General features: G+C 35.1%; 3 protein-coding genes and 1 long non-coding RNA gene across 7 annotated transcripts; 2 read left to right on the top strand and 2 right to left on the bottom strand.

Annotated features, from left to right (window-relative positions):
• Positions 1-16: 16 nt before the first annotated feature.
• LOC149741586 (uncharacterized) lies at positions 17-25338 on the bottom strand. Of its 4 annotated transcripts, none has more exons than XM_089888894.1 (13): positions 25153-25338; positions 24543-24617; positions 23557-23654; positions 19219-19361; positions 18363-18508; positions 17511-17550; positions 16835-16884; positions 16314-16359; positions 15821-15988; positions 15231-15391; positions 14457-14579; positions 908-1096; positions 17-497 (listed from the first exon to the last, which is right to left on the bottom strand). In XM_089888894.1, the coding sequence occupies exons 1-13, from the start codon at positions 25285-25287 to the stop codon at positions 459-461; spliced, it is 1413 nt and encodes a 470-aa protein (XP_089745020.1). In that variant the 5' UTR covers positions 25288-25338; the 3' UTR covers positions 17-458. The 4 variants fall into 4 exon arrangements, with proteins under 4 accessions (XP_089745020.1, XP_089745027.1, XP_089745043.1 ...); XM_089888901.1 differs by having other exon boundaries at positions 18411-18508; XM_089888917.1 differs by lacking the exons at positions 17-497; positions 908-1096 and adding an exon at positions 6243-6278.
• On the top strand, positions 4298-9640 carry LOC149741588 (uncharacterized). Its single transcript, XM_089888956.1, has 8 exons — positions 4298-4498; positions 5751-5840; positions 6599-6630; positions 6694-6769; positions 7446-7521; positions 8151-8249; positions 8334-8456; positions 9274-9640. Exons 1-8 carry the CDS (start codon positions 4335-4337, stop codon positions 9481-9483), a joined length of 870 nt encoding a protein of 289 aa, XP_089745082.1. The 5' UTR covers positions 4298-4334; the 3' UTR covers positions 9484-9640.
• Positions 21344-22221, top strand: LOC149741587 (uncharacterized). The gene is made up of 2 exons (XR_016386062.1): positions 21344-21775; positions 22073-22221. It is a non-coding gene; the product is annotated as an uncharacterized LOC149741587 (long non-coding RNA).
• LOC149741585 (GPALPP motifs-containing protein 1-like) lies at positions 25338-26461 on the bottom strand. Its single transcript, XM_089888945.1, has one exon. It carries the CDS (start codon positions 26384-26386, stop codon positions 25505-25507), a length of 882 nt encoding a protein of 293 aa, XP_089745071.1. The 5' UTR covers positions 26387-26461; the 3' UTR covers positions 25338-25504.
• Positions 26462-26722: the final 261 nt, after the last annotated feature.

The following is a 26722-nucleotide window of genomic DNA, read 5'->3' as shown; positions in this document are numbered from 1 at the left end:
ATAAAAACTGCATATATCAAATACTAGATTTTATTGAACACTATATTAAACCATATGTAAAAAACAATCGTGTACCGCTTGTTTTTTAAACTCACAAAATTATTACAGCAATCTAAAAAAACACAATGTAAAAAATTACAGATATAAACAGTAAGTGCTCATAGAATACAGCGATACATAGGATTATAAACAGCGAAAAGATTACTGCACTCAGAAAGGCTATATATATGTCAGTAGGCCTAATGATTTTAGTACAAAAAATACTTGATAATAGAATCATAAGATGCATGGTATATTATAGAATGTGTTGTATCCATCATAGCAGGCATGTGCATAGGAAGACACTAATGTTTTGATTCAAGAGGCATTAAATACTTTATAGTGTACGATAATGTTGTTTGTACTAAATTATTTTTATTTCTTAAAAAATATTTATCAGAACACTTATGTAGCTTAAACTATTTGTCATGTAATGCTTCGTCTATCATTCCCTTGGCCTGTCGTAGAAATTATAACAGTGTTATTATACAGTATATATAATGTAAAATAAGATACAATAGGGTGGGGAAAGATGGGACACCTTTCCATTCTATTTTCGCGTTCCATTTGGTAGTAAACAAAGCATGAATGTGATGTGACGTCCTTTATTCCCGCGTCGCCGGAAAGCGACAGTCGTTATAACACGGGTGTTTTGTTTTATACACCTCGCGCCAGCTTACGGAGTTACCATGTATGATACTTTGTGAGTGATTACTATTTTGGTATCATTTTGTAAATATTCTTTGTTTACTGTCAAATGGGACGGGAAAAGAGAATGAAATGTCCCATCTTACTTCAACCTAACTAAAAGGGTGGTTAAAATGTAGCCAGGAATACAAACTATATCGCTAAGTTCATTGCCACTTACCCAAACATAAAAAGTAGCTGCTCCAGCGCTCACGTCTCGTATTGATTCTAAGTCTTCGTCCTGTCCAATAATATGTTGAGCTCTTCTTGCTGTAGCAACCGACACTTCGTTCTCTTTAAAAGTCATTATTCGACGTTTTAAGCCCTCTTTACCCGTCTTACCAAGCAGAGATTGAACCGAAGTCCATTTCTGAAAGACAATTTATAATACAACATGAATTTTATTTGTTTCTCATGACTTAGACGTCTTAGAGTACAGTAACGAAAAATAGACTAATTAAAACAGTTTATAGAAGGGAAATTAAAACAGCAAGGCAATGAAACTTGGTTATATAGTAGGGCGGAGGAAGATGGGACACATTTAGCACATAACATCCAAATAACCTGATCGTGTTTTAAACCATTAACAACGGTCGATGGGAGTCGTGAGAATACGGTTTATAATTTTTTGAATATTCTTTGTTTACTATACCAAATAGGACGAGAAAATTAAATAAATGATGCCCCATCTTCTCCCACCCTACTCTATTACGGAGGGGTAAGATCCAAGATGGATACTTTAGCACATCATCTCTCATCTTTCCGAATTCAGGTTTTGACAACTAACAACGCTATTTTAGAGCCGTAAGAATACGGTTATGTAACTCAGCAAATTTTCGTTAACGGTCAAACCCGTAATCCGTGATTACATATAGTGCTTGACGAACCACACGAATCCCAATGCCTTAGTACGATTGCAGTTGTAAGTCTACAGCATAACATAGTCTTAAAGAGCCTTTGCTTGTATAAGGCAGATTATACGGCCCAGTGACCTCGTGACGCCGTCCAACAGAAATACAATATATATGTCTATCTTATAGCGCATGCATAGCCTACTACATGTATTGAGTAGGCAATGGCGTATGAATGGTCAATTATTAGCTTTTGTTTTAGTAAGATGGGACATGTTTTCATTGTCCTTTCTCGTCTCATTTGGTAGTAAACAAACAATATTTACAAAATTATACCAAAAAAATAATCACCCACAAAGTAATGGTAACTAGTAAGCTGGCACAAGGTGTATGAAACAGAACACCATTGTTATAACGACTGTTGTTTTCCGGCACATTTACAGAGTATATATAACCGCGCCTCCGCGTCTCTAAAAAATCGTTGTTAATTGTTTAAAACACAATCAACATTAGATTTAGATGCTAACAGTATCCACCTTAACCCGGAGTACTATATTATTTATCGTGTATAAAACAGTGTAACGCAAAGAGACCTACATGCAAATGTATTGTCAACTCCATTTCCATTTAAACTTAGAACTGATTTATTTATTTTTTAAATAAAACTTTAACATTATTTCTTAAGCGTTTTTCTTCGCACGGAATTTTTTCAGTGAAACATATTTTTAAGGATAAATACTGTTGTCGCATTTTTAAACACTAAGGCGGGTGGTTAAATATTACGTAAAGAAAAATAGTTGTTTTACCACCCAACAAGCGTATGCAACATGTTTGTGTTAAAGAAAAACAAAAAAGTCGACATTGCATTTAGGCCTACTATATATTCTTAATGGTAAACTGCAGCCTAGCATCCGAAATGCATTACAGGCAGGAAGTACAGCGGCATTAATTATTGATAAGAAGGTAACCCAATAACAGAGGGAATATATGAGTGTGATTGTGGGCGGAGCTTTGATGAAAATATCTGATTCCTGTCACAGACAAAAAACTAGGTATTCAAAATATATTGCATCGAAGGCTACATGATAGCATTTCTTAATAATCGGAGGTTGCGAACTAGCCATGGACTAATAATATATAGGTTTTATTTATGGATTTAATGTCAGAAAACGTTTAAAGGTTAACAGCAACCACTGAGGCAAGGTAAGCGAATTTTATTGCCGCCTGTTTTCTATGCGCGAGAAGTGGTTTGTTTTTATAGTATTAATAAAGTTTTCGCAAGCGGGCTTGTGGCGGACCTAAATAAGTTACAAAATCCGCACAGTTCCCGATTAGGAATTGATTTCGACCGAAAAAGGATTTATATTAGGAAACACTCAACGAGTATCGTACAGAAAAACAGCGGCAAAAGTTCAAGCCGGTCGTGCTAGCATTTTAAATGGGATAGAGTGTTGAGATAAGCCGTTGCCATGGCGCTTGTGTAAAACAGGTCTCACTCTATGTAATTACGACATAAAAGAAGTGGTAACAGCAGAAAGGAAAAGTAAGATAGGAATTTTTAGAGTGCTTATTATTATACCGTAAAAGGAACTTCCTGACAGTTCAATCTTAAAGCTGTTGAATACGCGGGCACTTTTGCGCAGAATAATTAGTGTATGGTAATATTAGACAAGCTTTATACTTTTTTCTCGTCCCATTCGGTTGTAAACAAAGAGTATTTACAGAATTATATAACGGTGTTCATGCGACTTAGAGCGTTGAAAATTGTTCAAAACAAGATCAAGAAATATATGATATAGTAGGGTAGGGGTAGACGAGACACCTTTAGCACATATTATCCAAATATCCTTATCGTGTTTTAAACAATTAACAACGGTCTATGGGAGTCGTGAGGATTCAGTTTTATAATTCTTTGAATGTTTTTTGTTTACTACCAAATGGGACTAGAAAATGGAAAAAAAAGGTGTCCCATCTTCCCCACCCCACTATATTTAAGTGCTAACAGTATCCCATCGTACTAGCACTGGTATAGGCCTAAGTTAATAGAGAGGTATTATGTATATGCTGCACGTGTTCAAATAACCCGCATTTTTGACAAGAAAATCAAGAAGTGATTCGTTTAGTTATAAAAACAAAGGGTTCATAATCTTAAGAGATGAGTCCTAAAAAGTCCATGTTGGCGTATTATTGGCAGCTGATTGAATTTTATTCTCATGTTTCATGCCAGGCTTACATCTTGACCGTATGGTCCTGCTGATATTTAATGCAACGGGTAAACGAGATACTACTTGAGAATATAGATTATATTGTGTGCATAGCATTGCAGGTGTTATATATGCGACAGTGCTTGAAATATAGATTAGATAATGTGCATATGTAGGTTCTGCAGTCAGCGATACTGCTTGAGAATGTAGAGAGATTGTGTGCGTATACTATTGCGTTGGGGCTGTATTTTAATGGTAACGCAGATTTTGGTTTTAAAGGATATAGTTGGGTGGGGTAAGATGGGATACATTTTCATTCAATTTTCACGTCGTATTTTGTGGTAAAAAAAGAAAATTTAAAGAATTATGAAAATGTATCATCACGACTCCCGTAGACCGATTTAATTGTTTTAATACGATCAGGATATTTAGATATTATGCAATAGGGGGCCCATCTTCCCCCAACCCACTATACTCTAAAGCTATATAGTTTTGGGTTTTAAAATATGTAGTTTTAAAAAATACATTTTTAACCGAAGATTTAAGGCAAAAAATGGCGAACCAGGTAGGACATGTGACACCGTGCTGTAACTGCGGTCACGTGTGTACGACGTCACAATGCGGACGATTTACGTCATCAGAATGCGCTGAACGACGAACAAGCTACAATCCTGTGTTCACATTAACTCCTCCTTTCTCAAGGCTTAGTAATACAAGGTAAGAAGAATGCGTGGGTAAGAATAAGCAAGAATGGGTAACAACTGTGGGGTATGACATCTTTAGCACATATTATCCAAACATCCTGATCGTGTTTCAAACAAACACAGGCTGGGAGTCGTGAGGATACCATTTTATAATTCTTGGAATATGTTTTGTTTACTAATAAATTGGACGAAAAAATAGAATGTAAACTTGCCCCCCCCCCACCCCTACTTTATAAAGGAAAATCTAGTTAGGCATTTCAAATGTAACATTTAAATATTGGTATCTCTCTGTTTTGCCGGCTAAACGCATGCGTTAGAGCTGAATTAATATATTAGATGTGTGGCACAGTGGGCATATATAGGAAAAATTAATTACGCATGGTACATTAATGAACAAAAAATAGTCGTATAGTAGGGTGGGGTAAAATGATACATGTTTTCTTTCTAATAAACAAAGAATATTTACAGAATTATAAAACCGCAGCCCTGCGGTGACTCTAAAAAGCGTTGTTATTTGTTCAAAACATGATCAGAAAATATAGGAATTAAGAGCTAACGGTGTCCCATCTTACCCCATAGTATATACATTTATTTCGCCCTTCTTAAACAAAAAAAGTCGTTTAACTTATGGACTTATTGCTGTTTTGTCGCATATAGGAATCCAATAACAAAACTGAGTTATAATCACCGCTTGCAAAATATCGATTTTCTGCCAAACGGCTAAACAAATCGGCCAATCATTTCTATGTTTTGTACTGAACAGCTGCGTAGTTTGCACAAACAACAAGACAGCGATTGTTCATTCGCTTTTTACTATTTACAGTGGCTTTTTGAAAAAAGTTTATATCGTACTGTTGCGTGCATAGCATGAATTGCAGTACCTGAAACTTAAAAGTGTTATAAAGGATACAGGCAAAATGGGGCGCGTTTTAGCTTTATATCAAGTGGTAACTTTGTACATTTACTAATGGCTGCAATTACCAGCTTTTGTACAAGGCATAGGGAAACCAAAAGCATATAATAATACAGCAGTTAAGGTAGAAGCGCAGTTTAGCAGTTCTGTTGTTATTCCCAAACATTTTGTGCAACGGTCATGTTTTTTAATTGATATTTTTCTCCAACTTTTTACCGATAGTGTGTTTTAAAACTGTCGTTTTGCTGTTGATCCTTTTTATCGCTTTCTAAAAAAACAAGACCTTCGCTATCGTTTTCGAAGAGATAAAACAGCAATTCGTTAAGTCATGCTAAACCATGTTTTGTTGCAGTGTCAGCAGCGGTTTAAGTTCAGTGTTCACAGAGTCACCGAAATGTAGGCGCTGTTTAAGTAACGATATGGAAGGCCCTGTATCGAACGGGTAAGTTTTCCTTTATCAATCATACAGTTTATTGAATTAATTATAAATTACCCTATGATAACGCTGTATTAGTGCGCCACTCTAGTAGTATAGTAGGGTGGGGGAAGATGGGACACCTTTTCAATTTATTTTCTTTTCCAATTTGGTAGTAAACAAACATTTAACGATTTTTTTTTATAAAACTTTACCCTCACGGCTCCCATAGACCGTTGTTAATTGTTTAAAACACGATCAGGATATTTAGTTATTATGTGTCAAATATGTCTCATCTTCCCCCACCCTACTATATTAACTATCAAAATAAACTAAAAATCAAAAGAGTATCAGTATACAAATAGGTTAGAGTATAATTGTATAAACCAAACGTAAACGAATGTAGGTGCTTATACGGATCTCACAGCTACAACTTCTATGCAGTTATTCTTTCGTTGTATGGTACTGCGGAGTAAGACGGGACACCTTTAGCACATAATATCTAAATATACTGATCTTTTAAACAATTAACAACGGTCTATGAGAGTCGTGGGGATACGATTTTATAGTTCTTTGTTTACTACTAAATGGGACAAAAAAAAAGAATAAAAAGGTGTCCCATCTTCCCTCATTCTACTATATATATGAAAAGACGATAACAAATTAACAAACTCAAACTGCCTTATTGACCAAACCCTACATTTCCCATAAACGAACTAACATATAAAAACATATAATGAGAACAAATAGAAGAAATGTAATTTATAAGATTTATATATTTTTAGAGATGGTAGCAAAAGAGAACGCTACGATCACGGTTAGTGAAGTTTTGGTTTATTACAGTGACTTATTTACAGTTTAAATGATCTTTGTTTAACAGATGAGTGCGTATTTAACCTTGATAGTTCAATGCAGACATTCAGGCATTCTCTGCCTACACGTTGCCAGCGCTGCAGGTGAATTTATACATTTTTGTAAAAGGGTGGGGGGGACGGGAGACATAAAAATATGCAGATCATTAAGCATAGATAGATGATTGCGGAGTAAACATCGATCAATTGTGTCTCCAGACCTTTCTCGCTTTATTAAATTAAGCAATCCAAAAAACAACGCTTTAGCACATTATTTCTAAATATCATGATCGTGTTTTAAACAATTAACAATGGTCTATGGTAGTATGTGCATTTAAATACGCGCTTATTTCCAATTTAGTTAGTTACAAAATAAGATACCAAGTACATAGTACTGTGGGGTGGGATGGGGCACCTTTATAGCAGTACATAATATTCAAATATCTTGATCGTGTTTTAAACAATTAACAACAGTCTATGGCACCCGTGAGAAAACGTTTTATAATTCTTTAAATTTTCTTTGTTTAAGAGGTGTCCCATCTTCTTCCGCCCTACCATATAGTTGCAAAAAACCAATGTTACGAATAACCTGCCTAGTAATATATTGCCAACAAAAACTAACGTCATTGAGTTCTTGTGCTCTGATTCACGTACATGCCTTTGACGTGTGAGGAAGCTAATTTCCAGCACTGTAAAGTCAACTTATTTTAAGAATTTAGTGGTTTCTTTCTAGTGTAAACCAGCGTACCGCATCTAACGCATATTTGTCTTCTGTTTATAGCAAATCCACACCAACTAAACTTCGATGCTCGTTTGCTCACAGCGAACCTGGCTTTTTACCGGTTGATCTTTTACGGGTAAGTCCTTACATTGTGTATTACTGTATACTGTATTCTGTTCTGTATATAGTCGTTTTTTGGGCATAATCGGTGCACGATACCATGTTTAATATTAGTATATAGTACTATTGGGTAATACGGAACACTTTTACACATAACGTCTAAATATCCTGATCGTGTTTTAAACAATTACCAACGGTTTATAGAAGTCGTGAGGGTACAGTTTTAAAATTCTTTGAATGTTCCTTGTTTACTACCAAATGGGACGCGAAAATAGAATGAAAAGGTGTCCCATTTTCCCCATCCTACTATATGTAAAATAACTGATGTATAACGGGGCAACTTTAACAAGATGTCTTCTAACAACCAGACTTAAAATGGCAAGCTAAACGGTACGCAAACTGGGGATTCCTAAACTTACGTTCATATTAGTTTCGTTATCTCTTAGTAGGTTTACTTTTTTTTCACGCGAGAGCAAAAAATATTTTTAATAATTTTCGCTCTCGCGTGCAATATTATAGCAATAGCGTTAAAAACTGGGCCGGGCGTTAGAAAGGAGGCTTTTGAGTTCGGGTTCGGCTCGGCACTTCCCAAGTTTATAACGTCAATCTCCACTTTACCAGAGATTGACAATTATATCATTTCAGTTCGGCGGAGAAAGTCTGCGTAACCCATCCGTTTCAATGAACAGCAGTCGGTCAGGGATATTTTTCACTACGGACTCATCGCTAGACAACAAAGCTAAAGTAGGTATTGAAGTCCAAATAAAAAGAGCGGTTCTCGTTGTTTTATTACGGCTCAATACTTGATTTGAACTAACTTTACGACAGGTCGACTTTTCAACATGGGGGGCACCAGGTAGATGTATTTACATGGGGCAAAAAGAGATGAACGTGTATGATATGACAGTAGTGGGAAACTGTATAGTTGCTTCGGACGCAGATAAAGTAAAGGTAGGAGACATTACTAAGAATGTTCCAACATACATTTGCAGAGTTATATATAGTAGGGTGGGGGGAGATGGGACATCTTTAGCACATAATATCCAAATGTCCTGATCGTGTTTTAAACAATTAACGACAGTCCATGGGAGTCGTGAAGGTTTCTAACTTAAATTTGTGGAATTGTATATAATTATTAAATTTTATAAAAAAATACAAAAAAATTTATAAATTTCGCAAAATTTGCTGTATTTACCACGTTTTACCAACAAACAACGATGTTTTAAATTCGCAAGGAGAAGAATACATTGACCAGCTTACCCCAACCTACTATTTTTAAACTTGTTTTCTATCAAAAGGCTTAAACTTCAAACCATTGGTCTAATAAACAATTAGGCGTTTTTATCAATATACACTTATATTGGTTTATAACGGCTTAATATACGATATAATGGTTTGGGGTAAGATGGTGAATTCTTTACTGACTTTTATGGTCCCATTTGGTAGTAAACAAAGTCTAAAATATAGTCAGAAAAAATGGAATATTTTGTGCTAATGGTATTCATCTTACCCCACAGTACTATATAACTCCAATATTGATAAAATATGAAGAGTATATTTTCCATGCACATTATTGTGGTCACTTTAATGGGTTGCCACACATAAACAAAAATGAAAAGATCCCAAAAAAATATTCACCCATAAAGTAACGTCCTTGGTAACTCGTAAGCTGACACGAGTTGTATGAACTAAAACACCCGTGTTATAACGACTGTCGTTTTCCGCCACGCAAGGATAAAGCAAGTTACATTCATTTATTCTTGTACAGATATACGTGATCGATGCTTATAACAAAGTAAACTCGTTCGGAACACCAACATGGCCGAGATATGGTCGAGGGTTAACTTCAACTCATGATGGAAAAGCAGTTGCTGTTTGTCATTTAAATGAAGTAGGCTTAGTTCTATTATACTTGATCCTATATAGTGTATATAGTGTATGTCATACTTTATGGCGTTTTTTAACGTATTGGTTTTAACCACTTTATTACTTACATGCTAAATGCTTTCTGATAATAAATATGTTATAAGACAGAATAAGTTTTTTATCAAAATTTTCTATTAGATTTTCATACAAACGTATTGGCCACTTAAAAGTTATATGCATTTTTAAATAAAAAGTGTTAAAAAATAAAATATTTTTTCAATTGGTTTAAGGTTTGTGTGTACAGTTTAAAAGGAGAAGTTATACAAAGATTCGGGAACGAATATTTCTCTTGTTGTTGGGGAATAACATGCAATAACGACGGTACGGTAACATTTTCAAGTAACATTTACTTCTTATAAATAAAAATTGCCTAATAAAAAATACTAAAAAAATATGTTACGTAGTTGAAGATTATGCACAGCAATACTTTATGTGCTTTTCAATGTATAAAAACTATCACTAACATACGCTTAACGGTTTGGTATTGCTGTTTATATAACGTTTGCTGAAAAATTGTTTTAGACTAGTTATAAGATCTAAAACACGCAAAAAATTCACTGAACCGAATATAGTTTCGGTATTGTTTTGGTTATCCTATGTTTTTGGTATGATGTTTATTTTACGATAAATACAAAATGTAAAAGTTAATGTTTATTAGCCTTATAACGTAACATATTGAAGTGATAATATAGTAGGGTGGGGGGAGATGGGACACCTAAACACTCTATTTTCTAGTCCAATTTGGTAGTAAACAAAGAATATTTAAAAATTATAAAATCGTATTCTCACGACTTCTATAGGCCGTTTTAATTGTTTAAAAGGCGATCAGGATACTTGGATATTATGTGCTAAAGGTGTCCCATTTTCCCCTATAGTACTTACACGTCCAGTAAGTGATCGCAAATCTTTACCAACGGGACTAAGAGCAGTCCAAATCGATTTAAGTTAAAGGATCGATGCCTAAACTTGATTTTGTTGATTTGATCTTTAGGTAACTATGTCATTACGGAAAGTAAACGTGGTGTGGTTTACGTGGTCGACGCTTGCGGTCGTGTTTTACGGGAAATCGGTGCAAGAAATATAGAGAAAAATCGGTAGGTTGACCTTCTATAACACAACGCTTTTCCCGACATCTTTAAGGAGAAATAGAACTAGGTAGCCTGTTTTTATGTAAGCACAACGGGAGCATATAAGAAGGACGTTGGTAATTTAAGTCTGTTCTTATGTTACCAAGGCCAACTCAATACAATGAGAACCTTGATCAAGACATGATGCCAAAATAGAAGTATAAGCGCTTACTTAGATGCATAAGCTAACCAAAAGCATTTTATCTATGTTATATGAGCGTTAAATAAGATTTCTTTCGTTTTCAAAATAGGATTTGTTCATGCCTATAAAACTCTAAAGATGGCTGTACACAGTAACCGGCATGCGAATTCGCTTGCGAAGTCGTATGTAAACCCGTTTCCGAGTTCCGCATGTGGCAGCGAAATCCGGACAAAACAGACAAAACGGACGAATTTCGGATACTGTGTACAGCCATCACCTTAACTCTAAGTTAAAGTCAAACAATACGCTTTATCTTGTGATTTTAGTCATTCGCCTATAAGTGCTTAACGTATGCGTTGTATAATTCGTAGTAAACATGGTAAATCGTATACAATGTGTAATTTCTCGTTCACTCAAATAACAATATGTTCCAGAAAACCGAGTATTAAACCCACAAAACAGCAGCCAGGGCAAGATCCACGAACATTCACAAACCAAGTAAAGTTGTCAGCACCACGTTACGTTGCGACCAATTATAAAAACCAGGTATGTATATGAAAACACTCCCTGCGGTATCTAGTTTCATGTGCATAGTTCTATGTATTAAACTTAGTGGTTAGGGAGTGCCTATGGAAACACTACTAAAAACGGTCACATTTTTTGATGGTGTTATGAACTTAATCTTGTACAGAGGGTATTTTATTGAGGGAAATGAAGCTCTTTTAGTTCTAACATGCTTTGTGTATAAACTAAAATATATTCGTATAAAGTAAAATCGCCTGTATAACCTACTAAAAAAATACTAAAAACTCTCCAACAAAATGTACGTGCAATAAGCTAACTCTGCCCTGAATCCCAGACACTGACGTAGGACGTTACTAGGACAGAACAGAATAGAACGCGCTTTTAAAGTTGATTTGTAAAATTGTAAAACCAATTCATCCGAAACATATTGTCTATCAAAGAGACTCAAACATTTTTAACATATTATAGGGTGGGGAAGATGAGACACCTTTTTATTCTATTTTCTCGTTCCATTTGGTAGTAAACAAAGAACATTCAAAGAATTATAAAACCACATCCCCCCGACTTCCATATAGAGTTATAGACTGTTGGTAATTGTTTAAAACACTATCACGATATTATGTGATGAAGGTATGCCGTCTTCCCACACACTATTCTTTTATTTAAATAAAATGTAAATAATCTTAAACAAAACTATGTTCAGATCATTGTCACTGACACTGGACAGAAGAAACTGTTCGTTCTGAATTACGATGGAAAAGTTTGTTTAGAAATAGGCGGTTCAGTGGCTCCAGGCTGCCAGCTCTGTAAAGGTGAGAACTTTTTTTTGCGTTAAAGATTGCATGAATATAGCAGGGTAGTGGAAGATAGGACACCTTTAGCTAATAATATCCGAATATCATGATCGTGTTTCGAGCAATTAAAAACGGTCTATGAGAGTCGTGAGAATACGGTTTCAAAATTCTTTGAATGTTTTTTGTTTACCACCAAATAGGACGAGAAAATAGGATAAAAAGATGTCCCATCTTCCTCCACCCTACTATATCAATAAATTTCCGATCGAAGAAAGAGCAACAAAATTAAGTTAATCTTTCGGGGCCACATAGGTGGTGTAGGACGGTTCCTTAAGCATTTTAACTTTCTATTTGGAAGAACACAATTTTTTATATAAATAAGTAAATATAGCCTGTAGATATGGAAATATAGCTTAAAATAAGCATGTTAATTGTTTAAAACGCGATTAGGAAATATAGGTGATAATACAATGAGCGAATAACGTTACCTATCTTAAGACACCAAAGGAATGACCTTTTATAAGAATATTGTCACAGTGTAGTTTACATTTTTTTTTACAAAATCCTATTTTTTCTCAGGAGATATATCTCCTTCAATTCAAGACCATGACGTAACCGAAGCATCTTCTGAATATTCAATATTCGATCAACCGCTAGATGCCAGCACGGAGCATATAATACCGCAGAAACGTGGACGGTTACACAGATGCTTTTCGTACGTGATTCGTAAACTTACGCGAAAGTCAAGGAAAAGAAGGGATACGGTCCAAAACATAGCAGACTTAACTACACCGATAGTAAAAGAGAACACTAGATCGTCATATCCCCGCGAAGTTTTACCTTCCATCCAGGACTCCAACGACGACGAAATAAGGTTAGATATAAAAACACATGTATACTGTTGCGCCCGATATTTTACTTTTAAAAATCCCTTTAACATAGAGAACTATATAACCGCGCCCACGCGACTCTATAAAAGCGTTTTTGTAAAAAAAACACTTTTAGGAAATATGGGACTAGGTTGTTAACATTTCCCTATCTAACCCAACAGTACTATACCAACGATATGTTTAAAATCTTCGCAACCGTATTTATATTTACAGTTTCCGCACATGCGAAGAGTGCGGTGTGGTGGACCCGCGTGGTGTATGCATTGACGATCAAAACAACATCTTAATTGCCGACAAAGCGCAGCATAGGGTATCCCTATTTACACCGAAAGGCGAATTTATGCGCCATGTGCTGACATACGCAGACGACGTATTCGAACCTCGAATCTTATGCGTTATAAACCACCAAACGTTAGCTGTTGCCGACGGAACTTTAAAAATTAAACTGTTTAATTTTAATGCTGTGTAACATACGTTGCCAGGTGATTTGTGACCCAGTAAAACGCAAGTATTTTCTGACAGAAAGTCCCAAAATTCTAAAACTTAGGTATAAAGAGAACCAGTATTATGGCAAAACACACACAGTAAAAAGTCCTGTACTACCTTGAATTGTTTTATACACCTTCTGGAAATAACTGCCATACAATTTAAACATTTCTTGTCAACGACTATACTTGCTTATCCACACATTAAGCCTATAGGTATAATACAATAACCTGTGAAACTATTTTGTAAATTTGATTAAAAATTCAAACAGCCACAACATCAAAATACAATTTACAAAATATTTACGGTTTTGAAATTTTATCTTTTTTCTGTCTGCATTTCGTTTCTAATTTTTTTTACTGTTTTCTGCCAACATAATAAAAGACACGACAAGGTTACTTTTTCATTGAATTAATCCCTGACTGCTAATCTATATTGAGTGAATGTAAAGTTCTGCGCCGTGGCATAGTGGTTAGCGCGCCTGCCTGTAACCCAGAGGTAATGAATTCAAGGCTCGACGCTGCTACCATTGTGGGCGTATGTGTCCTTGGGCAAGACACTTAACGGCAATTGCTCCAACCCAGTGGCCACAAATGGGTTGTACAAATTATCAGCCATACATAAAAAAATGAAAAAAATAAATTAATTACCCACAGAGTAACATACATGGTAACGAGATAAAGTAAGTTACATTTATTCGAAGTTGCAATGAATGATTTCAGCTACTAGAGGTCAAAGAGTTCGAGACAATTTTTTTGGGAAAAACATTTCTTTTGTGTATTTACTTGAATAAATACAGCTACTGAGCAATGTTCACAATCCCCCACAAAGTTATATACAACTCGTAAGCGCGCACTAGGTGTATAAAACCAAACACAGTTTTATAAAAAGATGAAAAAATCCCCCTAAAAAATAATCACCCACAAAGTAACATACTTGGTCACTCATAATCTGGCACGGGTTGTATGAAACAGAATTGCCTCTTTCGGGCCACACGAGGATAAAATAAGTTACATTCATTCACACTGGCACATAATAGAAGTAACAAAACATAAACCTACCTTGGTTTCCTTTTCTTGAACTCCTAATAACAGGTAAGTTGCCACCATCACATTGTGGACGATTGGAATTGGACTTTTGTAGCTCCTAAGCTCGGCAATTGTGCTTTGTTTTAACTCAAGGACCTTGAAAACAATATATGTTAATAAAAATACATGATAATAAAAATATATGTTAATAATAAAAAATTGGCGATTTGGAAAAAATGTTGTTTTTGATTCTTTTTTTTCTGTATGCCTGAAAATTTAGCCAACTTATTAGTGACCACTAAGTTGGAGAAATTACCAACATGTGACATATGCATATGCCACACTATGATATTTAAATAAATATGTTTTTTTTCTTGTAGTAGGGCAATTACAGCTGTTATAGCATCGCTGTGGTTCATACACCTCACGCCCACTTCCAGTTACCACAAAAGTAATTTTGCAGTAAAAAAATGATTTTTATTTTTTAAAGTATGGTTGATAATTGCTATAAGAGACCACTAAGTTAGAACAATTGCTATTAAGTGCCTTGTAGAAATACACATAAGCCCATAAAGGTAACAGCCACAAAATATAAGGGGTTTCAATCTAAGAAAAGGGAAAAGAGATTCAATTAATCTTAAACAACAAAAAAAATATTTTTATTACTAAAAAAAAACCTTTTTTATTTATTAACAAAAAATATATTTTTATTAAAAAAAAAAAATTTTTGAAGGGTATTAGTGACCCCCATACTTCTCTCCCCTTGGCTGCACCACTGGTAACAGCTTTAAAATAAAACCTAATTACCTCAATTCTTAATTTCTCAATATGTCTTAAACGCAACAACAATTCATTAGCAGCAGCAACTTCATTAGAAAGTTCTTTACGATCAAAACCGTTCTTTTTTATTCGATCAATTGTTTCTTCTATCTCAGCTATTATACGACTTGCCATTGCTTTGTTTAAAGCTGGGGAATGGATTTTATGAAAGAAATTTGAATGAATTATGAATGTAACTTACTTTATCCGCACATTGCCAGAAAATGACAGTCATTATAACATGGATGTGCACATGTGCTGTTTCATACATCTTGTGCCAGCTTACGAGTTACCAAGTATGTTACTTTGGGGAATTGTAATTATTTTTTTTTTGATTTTTTTATGTGTATGGATGATATTTTAAACAACCCATTAGTGACCACTTTGAGCAATTAAGCTAAGCGTCTTGTCCAAAGACGCATATGCTCCCAATGGTAGCAGTGAGCCCTGAACTCAATACCTCTAGGTTACCAAGGCCCATGACATGCCATGCTGTAGAACCTTACCCTCATAGAATACAATGGAATATAGTGCTTAGCCATAGTTCATAGAATGTTTTATCTTTTCTTTTTACCAACCTTTTGAGCATTTCAAAACTTCCAGAAGTTTCTTTGCTTTTTCAAGCAGTTCATCACGTGATTGGTCTGACTTCTTTTTCACATAATCACGAATTGATGATTCTAACATCGGCTGATCACGTGATTTTATCGCTCGTTTGAGATTCTTTCTTTCTTCTGTGTCTTTCACTGTGAAAATTCAAATAAAATATGATCCAGCGCCGTGGCACAGTAGTTGGAGTAATACAATAATACACTTAACAGCAATTGCTCCTAACCCAGTGGCCCCTTAGGTTGTCCAAATTGTCAGCCATACATGACAAAAAAAATATTAACCCACAACAGTAACATACATGGTAAGCCGCAAGCGAGCACGAGGTGTATGAAACAAAAAACACTCATGTTATAATGAATGTCAATGCCCAGCCATGCAGGAATAAAAAGTTAGATTCATACATTATTAACTTTTATAATTAAATTTTTTAGCATAGTTAAGTGGTTTATCAATGCTTACTTTTATTGCCACTATCTGGAGCTACGGAGTCATCAAGTTCCAAATTCTATAAAAACAAGATATTTTATAAAAATACAAAATAAAGTTACATGCAGTTTAACTGCTTTCTCAGCAATTAGCAAAAGGCATAAGACATTGTCAATATTTTATAATATAAAAACACGCATGTGTGTCCCTTCTATTTTAATTATTATCTAGACCAGCGGTTTCCAAACTTTTCTTAAAATTTTGCCTGGCGGGCCCTTTGCAAATATTTTGATATTTCGCTGCCCTATAAAATAAAAAAGGCAAAAACCACACCAATAAAAGAAAAAGCAAAAACTATCAAAAGCAGTAAGCTGTTTAATGGGATGGGTGCAATTGTTTTGCTGCAATTAACTCATCAAAGTTTGGTTTGGTTCTGGATCACAATCATTGCTTCATTGCGGACACCCTGAAACTGCTATACGAACCCCCATTGCCCGCAAAATCGGTTTGGAAACCGCTGATCTAGGGATTTAGACAGCTTGTGTATAACTCACCTCTGATGACTTGTCAGACTTACTGGATGTGCTTTCTGTTTCAGCTAAATCTGAATACAAGAAGTGATAAGAATTTTTTTATTAAAAAATAACTCACATAGATAATTTTGAAAATGATAGGCAATGAGCATAGGGTGTATAATTGCATCATGAGTGTTTGACAAATACATGTTTAACTTATTATATATGAAAAGTCGAAAACCATTTAATTTGGTACAGGAATGCATTTTGTGTGTGGTGATATATAAGAAGCTTATATAATCTTAGGGAATGAGAGGAATGTATATATAAATGAATGAATAGCATTTATTTAAATTATTTTGGCTCTTCGGTCTTGATAACGAGAGTTTACAAAAGCGAACGGTAAAACAGATGATAAAACACGCTTATTTAAAAAAAAAATGTTTTGTATGAAGGCGTGACCGTTACACCCTACGGACAACACAATGTATTATTTTATCTTGGTTCAGGGTGACATAATAGTATACAACAACATAAAAATATGGAAAGTAACGTAAAAGGACAGTCATTTTAACACATTGTTGCATAAAACAAAACTAAAAGTACAAAACCTATTTATAAAAAGACATGACCGCAAAACTTTAATATTGAGTTAGGTGTGCACAAAAAATGTTTATTTCTATTCATAAAAAAATACCAAATATAAAATAGATACCTGGACTTGGAGTTATGATTCTGGCACTGACATCTTTTTCCTGAATAAAAAATATTGTTTTAAACAGCAAACTTATTACCCAAAATGGATGGACCCGAGAACATCAACACCAAAATTTAATGTTAAATATTTAATATTATAAAAAATAAGAATATAAAATTAGCATGGTTTAATATGATCTTTGGGTTAAACCCAGTTTATTAATTATATAGTTTAGGCAATTAATGAATTAGTTGCCATTGATAGAATGCTGTTAACTTTTGTGAACAAATTAATAATTTTCTTTGTCTATTAGCTGGGGTAACGAAGATTTAGAAATATTTTAAACAAACAATAGGATATAGTAACAAAACAACAGCTGTTAAAACACGCTTAAAGTTAAAAAATATTTACATTTGATTGGAAGAAAATAAGCATGGTCGCTACAAAAAGAAATTTCAGTTATGTTCATATACCTATAAAAGTAACCTAATTTTTATTTATCAGTTATGTTCATATACCTATAAAAGTAACCTAATTTTTATTTATCCAAAAACTGTAATAAAGGTATATAAATTAAACAACGAACAAAGGAAAATCAACACATGTTATTGCAGCACATTTGGTATAGTAGGGTGGGGGGAGATGGGACAGTTTTAGCACATAATATCCAAACATCCTGATCAAGTTTTAAACAATTAACAACGATCTATGGAAGTCGTGAGAATGCAAATTCATAAATATTTGAATCTTCTCTGTTTACTACCAAATGTGACGAGAAAATAGAATGATAAGGTGTCCCATCTTCCCCACCCTACTATATAACATAAACAAAAATTAATTTGTGACACTTTAATTAGAAAGTGTATTTACCAGAGCATTATCTATGGCAGCGATTGGTGCAACAGTTTCAATGCTTACAATGTCTTTGTTTGATGCTTTTTTGGGCTCATTAGGTGAGACTCGAATATGAGTTTTAGCAGTTTTTATGGGTGCAGTTTGTTGGTGAAGTTTTCTTTCTGTAATGTAAATGAATAGGTTATTATAAGTAAATAAAACATGGATTTACTTCTGACTTTTAAATACTATAGTACAATTGGGGAAGATGGGACACTTAAGCACGGCTTCGTAAAAAGAAAGTTAAAAAAAAGCTCATTTGACAAAGTGTCCCATCTTCCCCCATCCTACTCTACTATTTTAACTTTTTTTTTCTAACGTCAATAAAGATGGTTTGGGACTTCAGTTTTTATATCGAAAAGTTTAAGATAAAGACAATTATGTGATATCATATTTAAGAAAAATAAAAAAAACATTTTCTTTTAGAAAAAATAAAAAATAAGACTATATCATAATTAGAAGAAGAGAGCAAAGGAAAAAGGCAACACTAATCAATTAGATATGTCTTGATCTGGCAGTGGCAAAGTGTTTAGCGCGCCTGCCTCCAACCCAGAGGTAATGGGTTCAATGGTCGTTGCCGCTATTATAGTGGGCGTATGTGTTCTTTGGTATGACACGTAATGGCAATTGCTCCAACCCAGTGGTCACTAATGGGTTGTCCAAATTATTAGCCAAACATAAAAAAGCCAAAAAATAATCACCCACAAAGTAACATATGTGTTACCTCGTAAGCTAGCAAGGTGTATAAAACAAACACGGTGGTAAAACAACTTTAGTTTTCCGGCAATGAGAGGATAAAGTAAGTTACATTCAGTTAGGAATAGATAAAAACCTGGTAAGTTTGGGGGTTCCCCACATAAAGGAACCTCTATTTCTGCAAAAGTCAGTGGGGCGTGACGAATAGGACGATGGCTAAGAAAGCGATTCCACCACACGGGGGAGAAGCGAGCACCGAACACAGCTTCAAACATCAACCTGGAAAAAGTTAACAAACATTAGTGAATGTATTGTATTGCATGCATGTAACTTAAATATCCTGTATGGCAGGGAAATGACTGGGGCAATTGCATGAGTGTTCTGTTTCACACACCTCGTCAAAACATCCTTGAAAATTTGGAAATGCTAATGTTCTTAAATGAATGAATGTAACTATTTATACTTGTGGGGCCGGACAACGACAGCTGTTATTACGCAGGCTTTGTTTCACACACCTTGCGAAAATCTGCTGTATCTCATATTCTTATACTAAAAAAATTAAAAAAAATAAAAAAAAAGAATAAAGAAAGTTTCCTCATCCAGTATAGCATGGGGTTTATGCTTGCTAAGCAGTGTATTCGTTATATACAGCGTTTCCCTTAGAGTCCTATAGCCTGCCATGCTGTAGTGTAGGATCTCAGCCGTGTAGAATGGAATAGATATACTGCGCTGGTATAGGGCCAGGAACTGGGCGTTAATAAAGTGTGGTCTAGCATCGTTACGCAGCAATGCATATTTAACCTTCGCGGTGTTCACGTTTACTTTAGGGTCAGGCCATTTACTAACCGTTTAATCTAAGTTACAGAAATTTAACCTAAAAGTTACATGCGTGGATTTTTAAATAATCATTGTCAATTTTTGGTCGCGAGACAACGTGCGCGTTGACTATGACGTCATTAATTTCCATACGTTTTTCTATCGGTCGGAAATTAGAAACATAAACTAGGTCTTGCCGTATTGCAGACAAAGCGTTGGAAATACACTAATTGTTAATACCAGATGAGCCACTAAAATATCACTTATAAGCTTGGTTCTCCGTCCATGCCACTATGTGTATATGAAATATTGTGTAATACCGATTTTTGTGCCATGCGTTCATCGTACTACTTAGCTTTGATTTTAGTATTCGTATTTTTCAGGCGTTTTTTTTCAGAGCCGAGTTATAATGGTAATATTAAGGACAGAGAGAATTTAAATTTTTGTGTCACAAAATCTGTAGATTTTTTTGCACCGATAAGAAATGAATGAATGTTATTTATTTATCCTCGCGTGATCGGGCAACAAGGGTGACCATATCACGTGTGTTCATACACCCCGTACCTTATTTAAGCTACCACATGTAATTTTTACCTATATACAAGCACGCGCATTAGGAAGGGGAGTTCTTCATTCTCTTATTTCCACGGTGAAAAAAGCTATTGCTGTGAGTGAAAAGGGCCTTTAAAACAAAATATATTGTCACCTACATACAATAAAGACCAATATAGTGCCTCATTGCGAGGGTTGTCGCACTATTCTTTAATTTAAATACGATTTAATTCCCAATAACAAATGGTTTAAATTTTAAAGCTTAATGCGCTTTGCATATTGTTGATATTAAACAATAAAGTGTCGACGGCGAATGATTTTCGAATTGTTTTTATTGATTTCCGAGAAATACGGATTGTTTTTATTGATTACTAAGAAATACGGAGATAATACTTTGAAAATCTCAATACAGGCAGAGACAATGCGACTTAGATGATTTATTCACAATAGCATTCTTTTAATCTAAGTATAAACAATGTGTCAGCTATCCATGAGACGGACAGCATTTCAAAGTCTGTTGACAGGCTTTTATAAATTACCTGTCGATCAAATTATTGTTAATCGACGCCGATTTAAATCCGCTTGTCGCTGTGCCTGTGTGATTGTTAAACAATGTTTTAGCATCTACAACGAATACAATATACACGATAAATAATGAATTGAAATTTTGACGGATTTAATTTAATTGTAACGGCGGAATTATTTAGTTTTGATTGGTTTGTTGTATTATTCAAGCGACGGCGTTTTATCCGCATAACAGCAGTGTCTATTCCTTCTATTGTGACGTTTGAATACGAAACAATAGAAGATAAACGCGTGGGCACCTTTGCATCCGCTGAATGCAAATATAACAGGCTGCGACGCCTACAGTTTAAAGCATTGGTTCCTTACACCAAGGATATAACAGCTTATATCCAAATGCTAGGATTTTATGTCTGTCGACTCTTGAAGGCGTAATTTCCCGCTTCAATGCTGGTGCACGCATTCAAGTGTCATTGCTATGAACTACGCTGGGTGTCTGCCAATTTTAAAGGCATGGCTATATAGATGGTTTATATTGCATTGCGGAGAGCTATATACCGGTACACGCTGGGTGTCAGCATCTCCGCAGCTTTTGCTGCATTAGTTGCCCATAAAGGGCGGATACGTGATGCAACAAAACTGCGGTTATGTTGGACTACAGGTATTCAACGAAATTCCGGGAAGAGTCAATTAGTTTGAACTGAGCTATTGACTCGGGGATAAGGGATTAGAATGTAATAGTGGCATTATTTTGGTTGTTACAGCTTTCCAGCGACGATTTTTTGAAGGAGATTTTATTAAAGGTAAGTGTGGACTGTTGTATGGTGTATACGTTTAAATTTAAATTGATTTTCATTTACATTAAATGAAGTTTACCATTGCGTCACTTGCGAGTGAGGTTAAATTAGCTCAAATTTTTCGATAAGCAATTCGAGTAAAAGTTTCTGTTAAAAATCTTAAGTCCGGTTTCAAAATACAGGTAACAAACAAATTCACTATTTTTTCAAATATTTTTACTGAAGATAAATAATCGCCTTACGGACAAATGTGTATATTTACTTATAAAATAAAATAATTTAAAAAATATTATTTTTTAACAGGTATTCGCGTGTTGACGGCTCTACTTTTACCAAACATTGAATAAAGACGGCAAAACATCTCATAGAGTTGATATAAATACCAAAAAGGCGTGTTGTAATACATTCATACGACGTGTTTTTATTTGTCGTAATAAACTCGGAAAATTAAACCAGTCGGTATTTTAAAGGAAATAGGCACAACACTAATAATAAAGTTCCTTTTTTTTAATAATAATAATAATTTTTTTGTTAAATTATATATATACACTCATTTATCCTCACGTGGCGGGGCAACGCCAGCCGTTTTAACACGGGTGTCGTATTTCATAAACGAGTTATATACCATTTATGCAACTTTGTGGTAAAGTGTATTTTTATAATTATACGATACGTTTATCCGAAGACTACGCTTATACTTGATAAGTTTGTATGCTGTTACCGCGCGTAAAGTAATAGGAAAATTAAAAAACAAATTTAACACTCGGTTCAGACTTTTTCATTTGCTGCAACCGTAACTAACATAAATGTATATAGTGTAAGGGTATAATGGCCAATGGGTAGTATAGAGACGTAATAAATGACGTCATAAAATGACGTAAGAAATAGCATCATCCTTAGTTTATATACCGTCGCGAGACATTTGTGGCATTTTGCTATGTAAACAGTTAAATGTACGAGAAGCTTCGTGTAGTATAGTTAGTAGTTTTTTTATTACTTCGTTTTACTTCCTATAAAAACTTCATATCATTATCAATACAAACACAACGCAGCGCATTTTCTATTAATAAATCTAACGGAATCGAAACTCCACCCACGAGCGGTATGACAGGAATCCTTACCGTGTGGGTGGGGTGGCTATGATTTATGAGTCTGCAGTTTATGCTATAGAGATCGACGTTGTGGCTAGCGAGCCTTCCTCTTGTTAAGGAGTTACGAGTTCAAGGCTTGTCGCTGCTACCATTGTGAACGTGTGTGTACTAAGACACTTTACGGCAATTTCTCCAGCCCAGTAGTCGCTCATGGGTTGTCTTTGATATGAATACGATATTCGTATAGTGGAAATAAGAGGTAACACGTGATACAGTATAGCATGATACAGAATGTAACTGAATGTAACTGAATGTAACTGGAAGTAACTACGGCGCCGTAGCACAGTTGGTTAGCGCACCTGCCTCTAACCCAGAGGTAATGGGTTCAAACAAGACTCATTGTTGCTACAATAATTGTTAGTGTATGTTGGCAAGACACTTAACGGCAATTGCTTCAACCCAGTAGTCACTAATGGGTTGTTCAAATTATCAGCCAAACATAAAAAGTAATCACCTACAAAGTAATATACATGGTAACTAGTAAGTTGGCACGAGGTGCATGAACACCCATGTTATAACTTATAAGTTATAACAACTGTCTTTTTCCACAAGATAAGTAAGTTACATTCATTCAACTGTATATAAATAACAAAGTCGGTATCAAAAACCAATGTTATAAACAGCAATTATAAGTACCTTGCACTTGAAACAGGAATGCAACCAACATGCTCATGATCCAACATGGAAAATTCCCACTGAAAATTTTGAACCAAATAATATCTTCTGTCCATTTCCTGAAAAAACATTTTCGATGTAAAAAACATACTTCTCAACGTCAACCTAAAAAAAATAAATATATATATAATATTACTGTGGGGTAAGATGGTACACCTTTAGTACATTTTATCCAAACATCCTAATCCTGTTTTTAACAATTAACAACCGTCTATGGTAGTCGTGAGGATACGGTTTTATAATTTTTAGAATGGTGTTTGTTTACTACCAAATGGGATGAGAAAATAGATTGAAAAGGTGTCCCATCTTCTCCCACCCAATTCCATTATTCATCCCCGTCTTACAAGGTTAGAACTTGGAAGCATGATGCTGCCACCTATAAGAGTGGGCATGTCCTTAGCAAGACATTAAAAAAATTGCTCTAACCAAGTGATTGCCTTTTGGTTATCCAATTTAGCGGTCATAAAAAAGAAAAGAATCACCCACAAAGCATATGGCTGAGTGCCTGAGTTTGTCTCACCAAGCAAGCATAAATATATTCACTCAGTAACTTGACACTAAGGGCAAGCTATATAGGGCTTGATATAAATGTAACTTTGGTTTATAGCATGACTGGAAAACCACAATGTTAAAACAAGCCAGCAAACAAGTTACCCATAACTTTGTGGGTGATTGTTCTTCTGTTTGGCTGACAAATGAAAATTTAGACAACCCTTTAGTAGTTTAGTGACAGCTAAGTTGAAGCAATTGCGTTAATTGTCATGCCAAAGCCGAAGAACACATCAACCCACAGTGGAGCAGCGGCGGGCCTTGAACCCAATGCCTCTAGTTTAGAGGCTGGTACTACTGTGCAGCTGTGCCACAGCCCTGGGTAGCCTATATAAAACTCTGCATTTTATTAAAGTATTGTAGGCAAATATGAACATACTATATAGTCTTAGTCCTACCTTTATAACTTTTTTCATATCTGAAAATACAACATATTCATCTGAACCACAGATCTGTTTCATTGAAGCTTTTACCTAAAAAACAAAGCACCTTAATAACTTGCATACAAACAGAAATCCACGCAGGCCAAATTGAATCTGACACCCATACTTCAAATATAAAATTTATGCTTATGAATCTCATGATAGAAATGATTCTAGACAAATACCTTTGGGTAATGGACCAACTTTGGTCTTAATCTTAGGTCACATGAAGTGGCCAACTCTCGCCTAAATTTTGGGACCTACGCTCAGTGCACTGGACAGAAAAAACTAAACCATACAGTCAAATACTATGCACCAATGTTAGGGCAGAGGTGTATGAAACAAAACACCTGTGTTAAAAAACCTGTCCTTGCCCGCCATGCCAGGGTAAATAAGTTACATTCATTCATTAAAACATACTGTACTACTGATACATACAGTGTCGCAGCCAGAAAAAAAAGGGGGTTTAAATTAAAAAGACAGGGGGGTACCACTTTAAAATAAAAAAGGGTGGGTCGCACCCTATGAAACCCCCTGTTTGCGTCACTAAATACATAAATGATCTATGAAAATGTAAATAGCTAACCTGTGCATGGCTAATGCCACCTATTCGCACAGTGCAGTACATGTCATGTAGTTGCTCATGTGATAAGCATCTTTGGGATGAGGTGTCATGTATATTGAACAAGTGGCCGAGTGCTTCATTTTTATGTATAGCCATTGATATAAACTATTTTAGACAAGCAATTTTAGAGTACATGTCATGGTATGCTACAAATAAAGTAAATCATGATTGTAAAGTGGTTAATTCTAAATGCATTTAAGATAATGTTATTAAAAGTTGAATTTTGAAACATCAAAAAAGTCGCAAAACTGGCAAATACTATTACTATCATAGATTCACATAGAGGCAAAATAAAATCCAATTTAAAAGTTTTCTACAAAAATGTTGCAGAAGTTTCTCCATGGGAAAAACGACTTGACAAATCAGATTTCAGTTTTTGTTTCTTCATTGCTTTATCAAACTGTCTCACATTTAAGTCTGTGTCTCTGTCAAATGGTTTTCTAGTAGGTCCAGTCTCCTTTTCTTCTTTTAACTTTCGTTTTCTTTCTTTGTTATGCATAGAGTACAAAGATTCTTTTCTCCCCTCTTCTTCAAATGAAGACAACGCTTTACGAACTTCTACATCACTTTCTTTAGCATACATCTCCTTAACACTTTGTGCGGATAATGGCTTACTCTTCTTTGGTTTATTTTTATCTCCTGGAGTTTCGGTCCAGCCTGACCTGTCACCAATTTCCATCGGTTTTGCTCTAAACTGTCTTGGTCCCATCCCAAACCCCTGGAGCACAGGTGGAAGCTCTAACATCCATTCTTCACGTTCTAATTTCTTTGGTTTACCGTCACCAGTTAACTTGTCCTTCATGGACACAGAACGGTTCTCAAACTCGTGGGCTATTATCGTTTTTGAGTCGTACTGGTCTGATTTGCTTGGCGGCAACGGCCCAATTATTTCGTCGTCAGAACTATCACTATTAGCGGACGCCTGTGGTAGCGAAGGTCCGACTACGACAGGATTTGACTTTATGAATCCTGGAGGCAATGCGGGTCCGTATTCAAATGCGTCGTTTTGATCTGATGCAACATCGTTTCCCAATTCAGTTTCTGGCACGTTTTTACTCATACTAGGCGGTAATGTAGGCCCATATTCACACGATTCTTTCTGATCGTGTCCATCGGTATTGCTTTGTTCGTCGCTTAGTGTGTTTTTACTAAATCCAGGCGGTAAAGCGGGTCCAAAAACATCTTTTTCGGACATGATACTACTAAAACATCAAATATTTACGTTATGCTATCGTTACCAGAGTCCGTATATAAACATGAGTTATTTCATCACCATAGAAATCTTACAGGGCAACCAAATGGGGCTAATTTCGCCGATTGTTTACCCTAGCAACGGGAATTTTTAAACAAATTTTTCTGCTAAGTCGCAGTTTATTTATAAAACTCAAAAACTTCAAGTCACTTTTGGGCTTTAATAAATCTACACATCTACTTGAAAATTTGATTTTCTTCAATCTGCATCCTGTATTTGTATTAAAAACATAAAATATATTAGACTTAGCTATATACGTTCATATTTATATTATGTCTA

This window comes from Ciona robusta, chromosome 1 (assembly GCF_009617815.1).
Source record: "Ciona robusta chromosome 1, ASM961781v2".
NCBI classification, from domain to species: domain Eukaryota; kingdom Metazoa; phylum Chordata; class Ascidiacea; order Phlebobranchia; family Cionidae; genus Ciona; species Ciona robusta.
The sequence above is the reverse complement of the archived record's forward strand: the minus strand, read 5'-3'. Positions and strand labels throughout refer to the sequence as shown.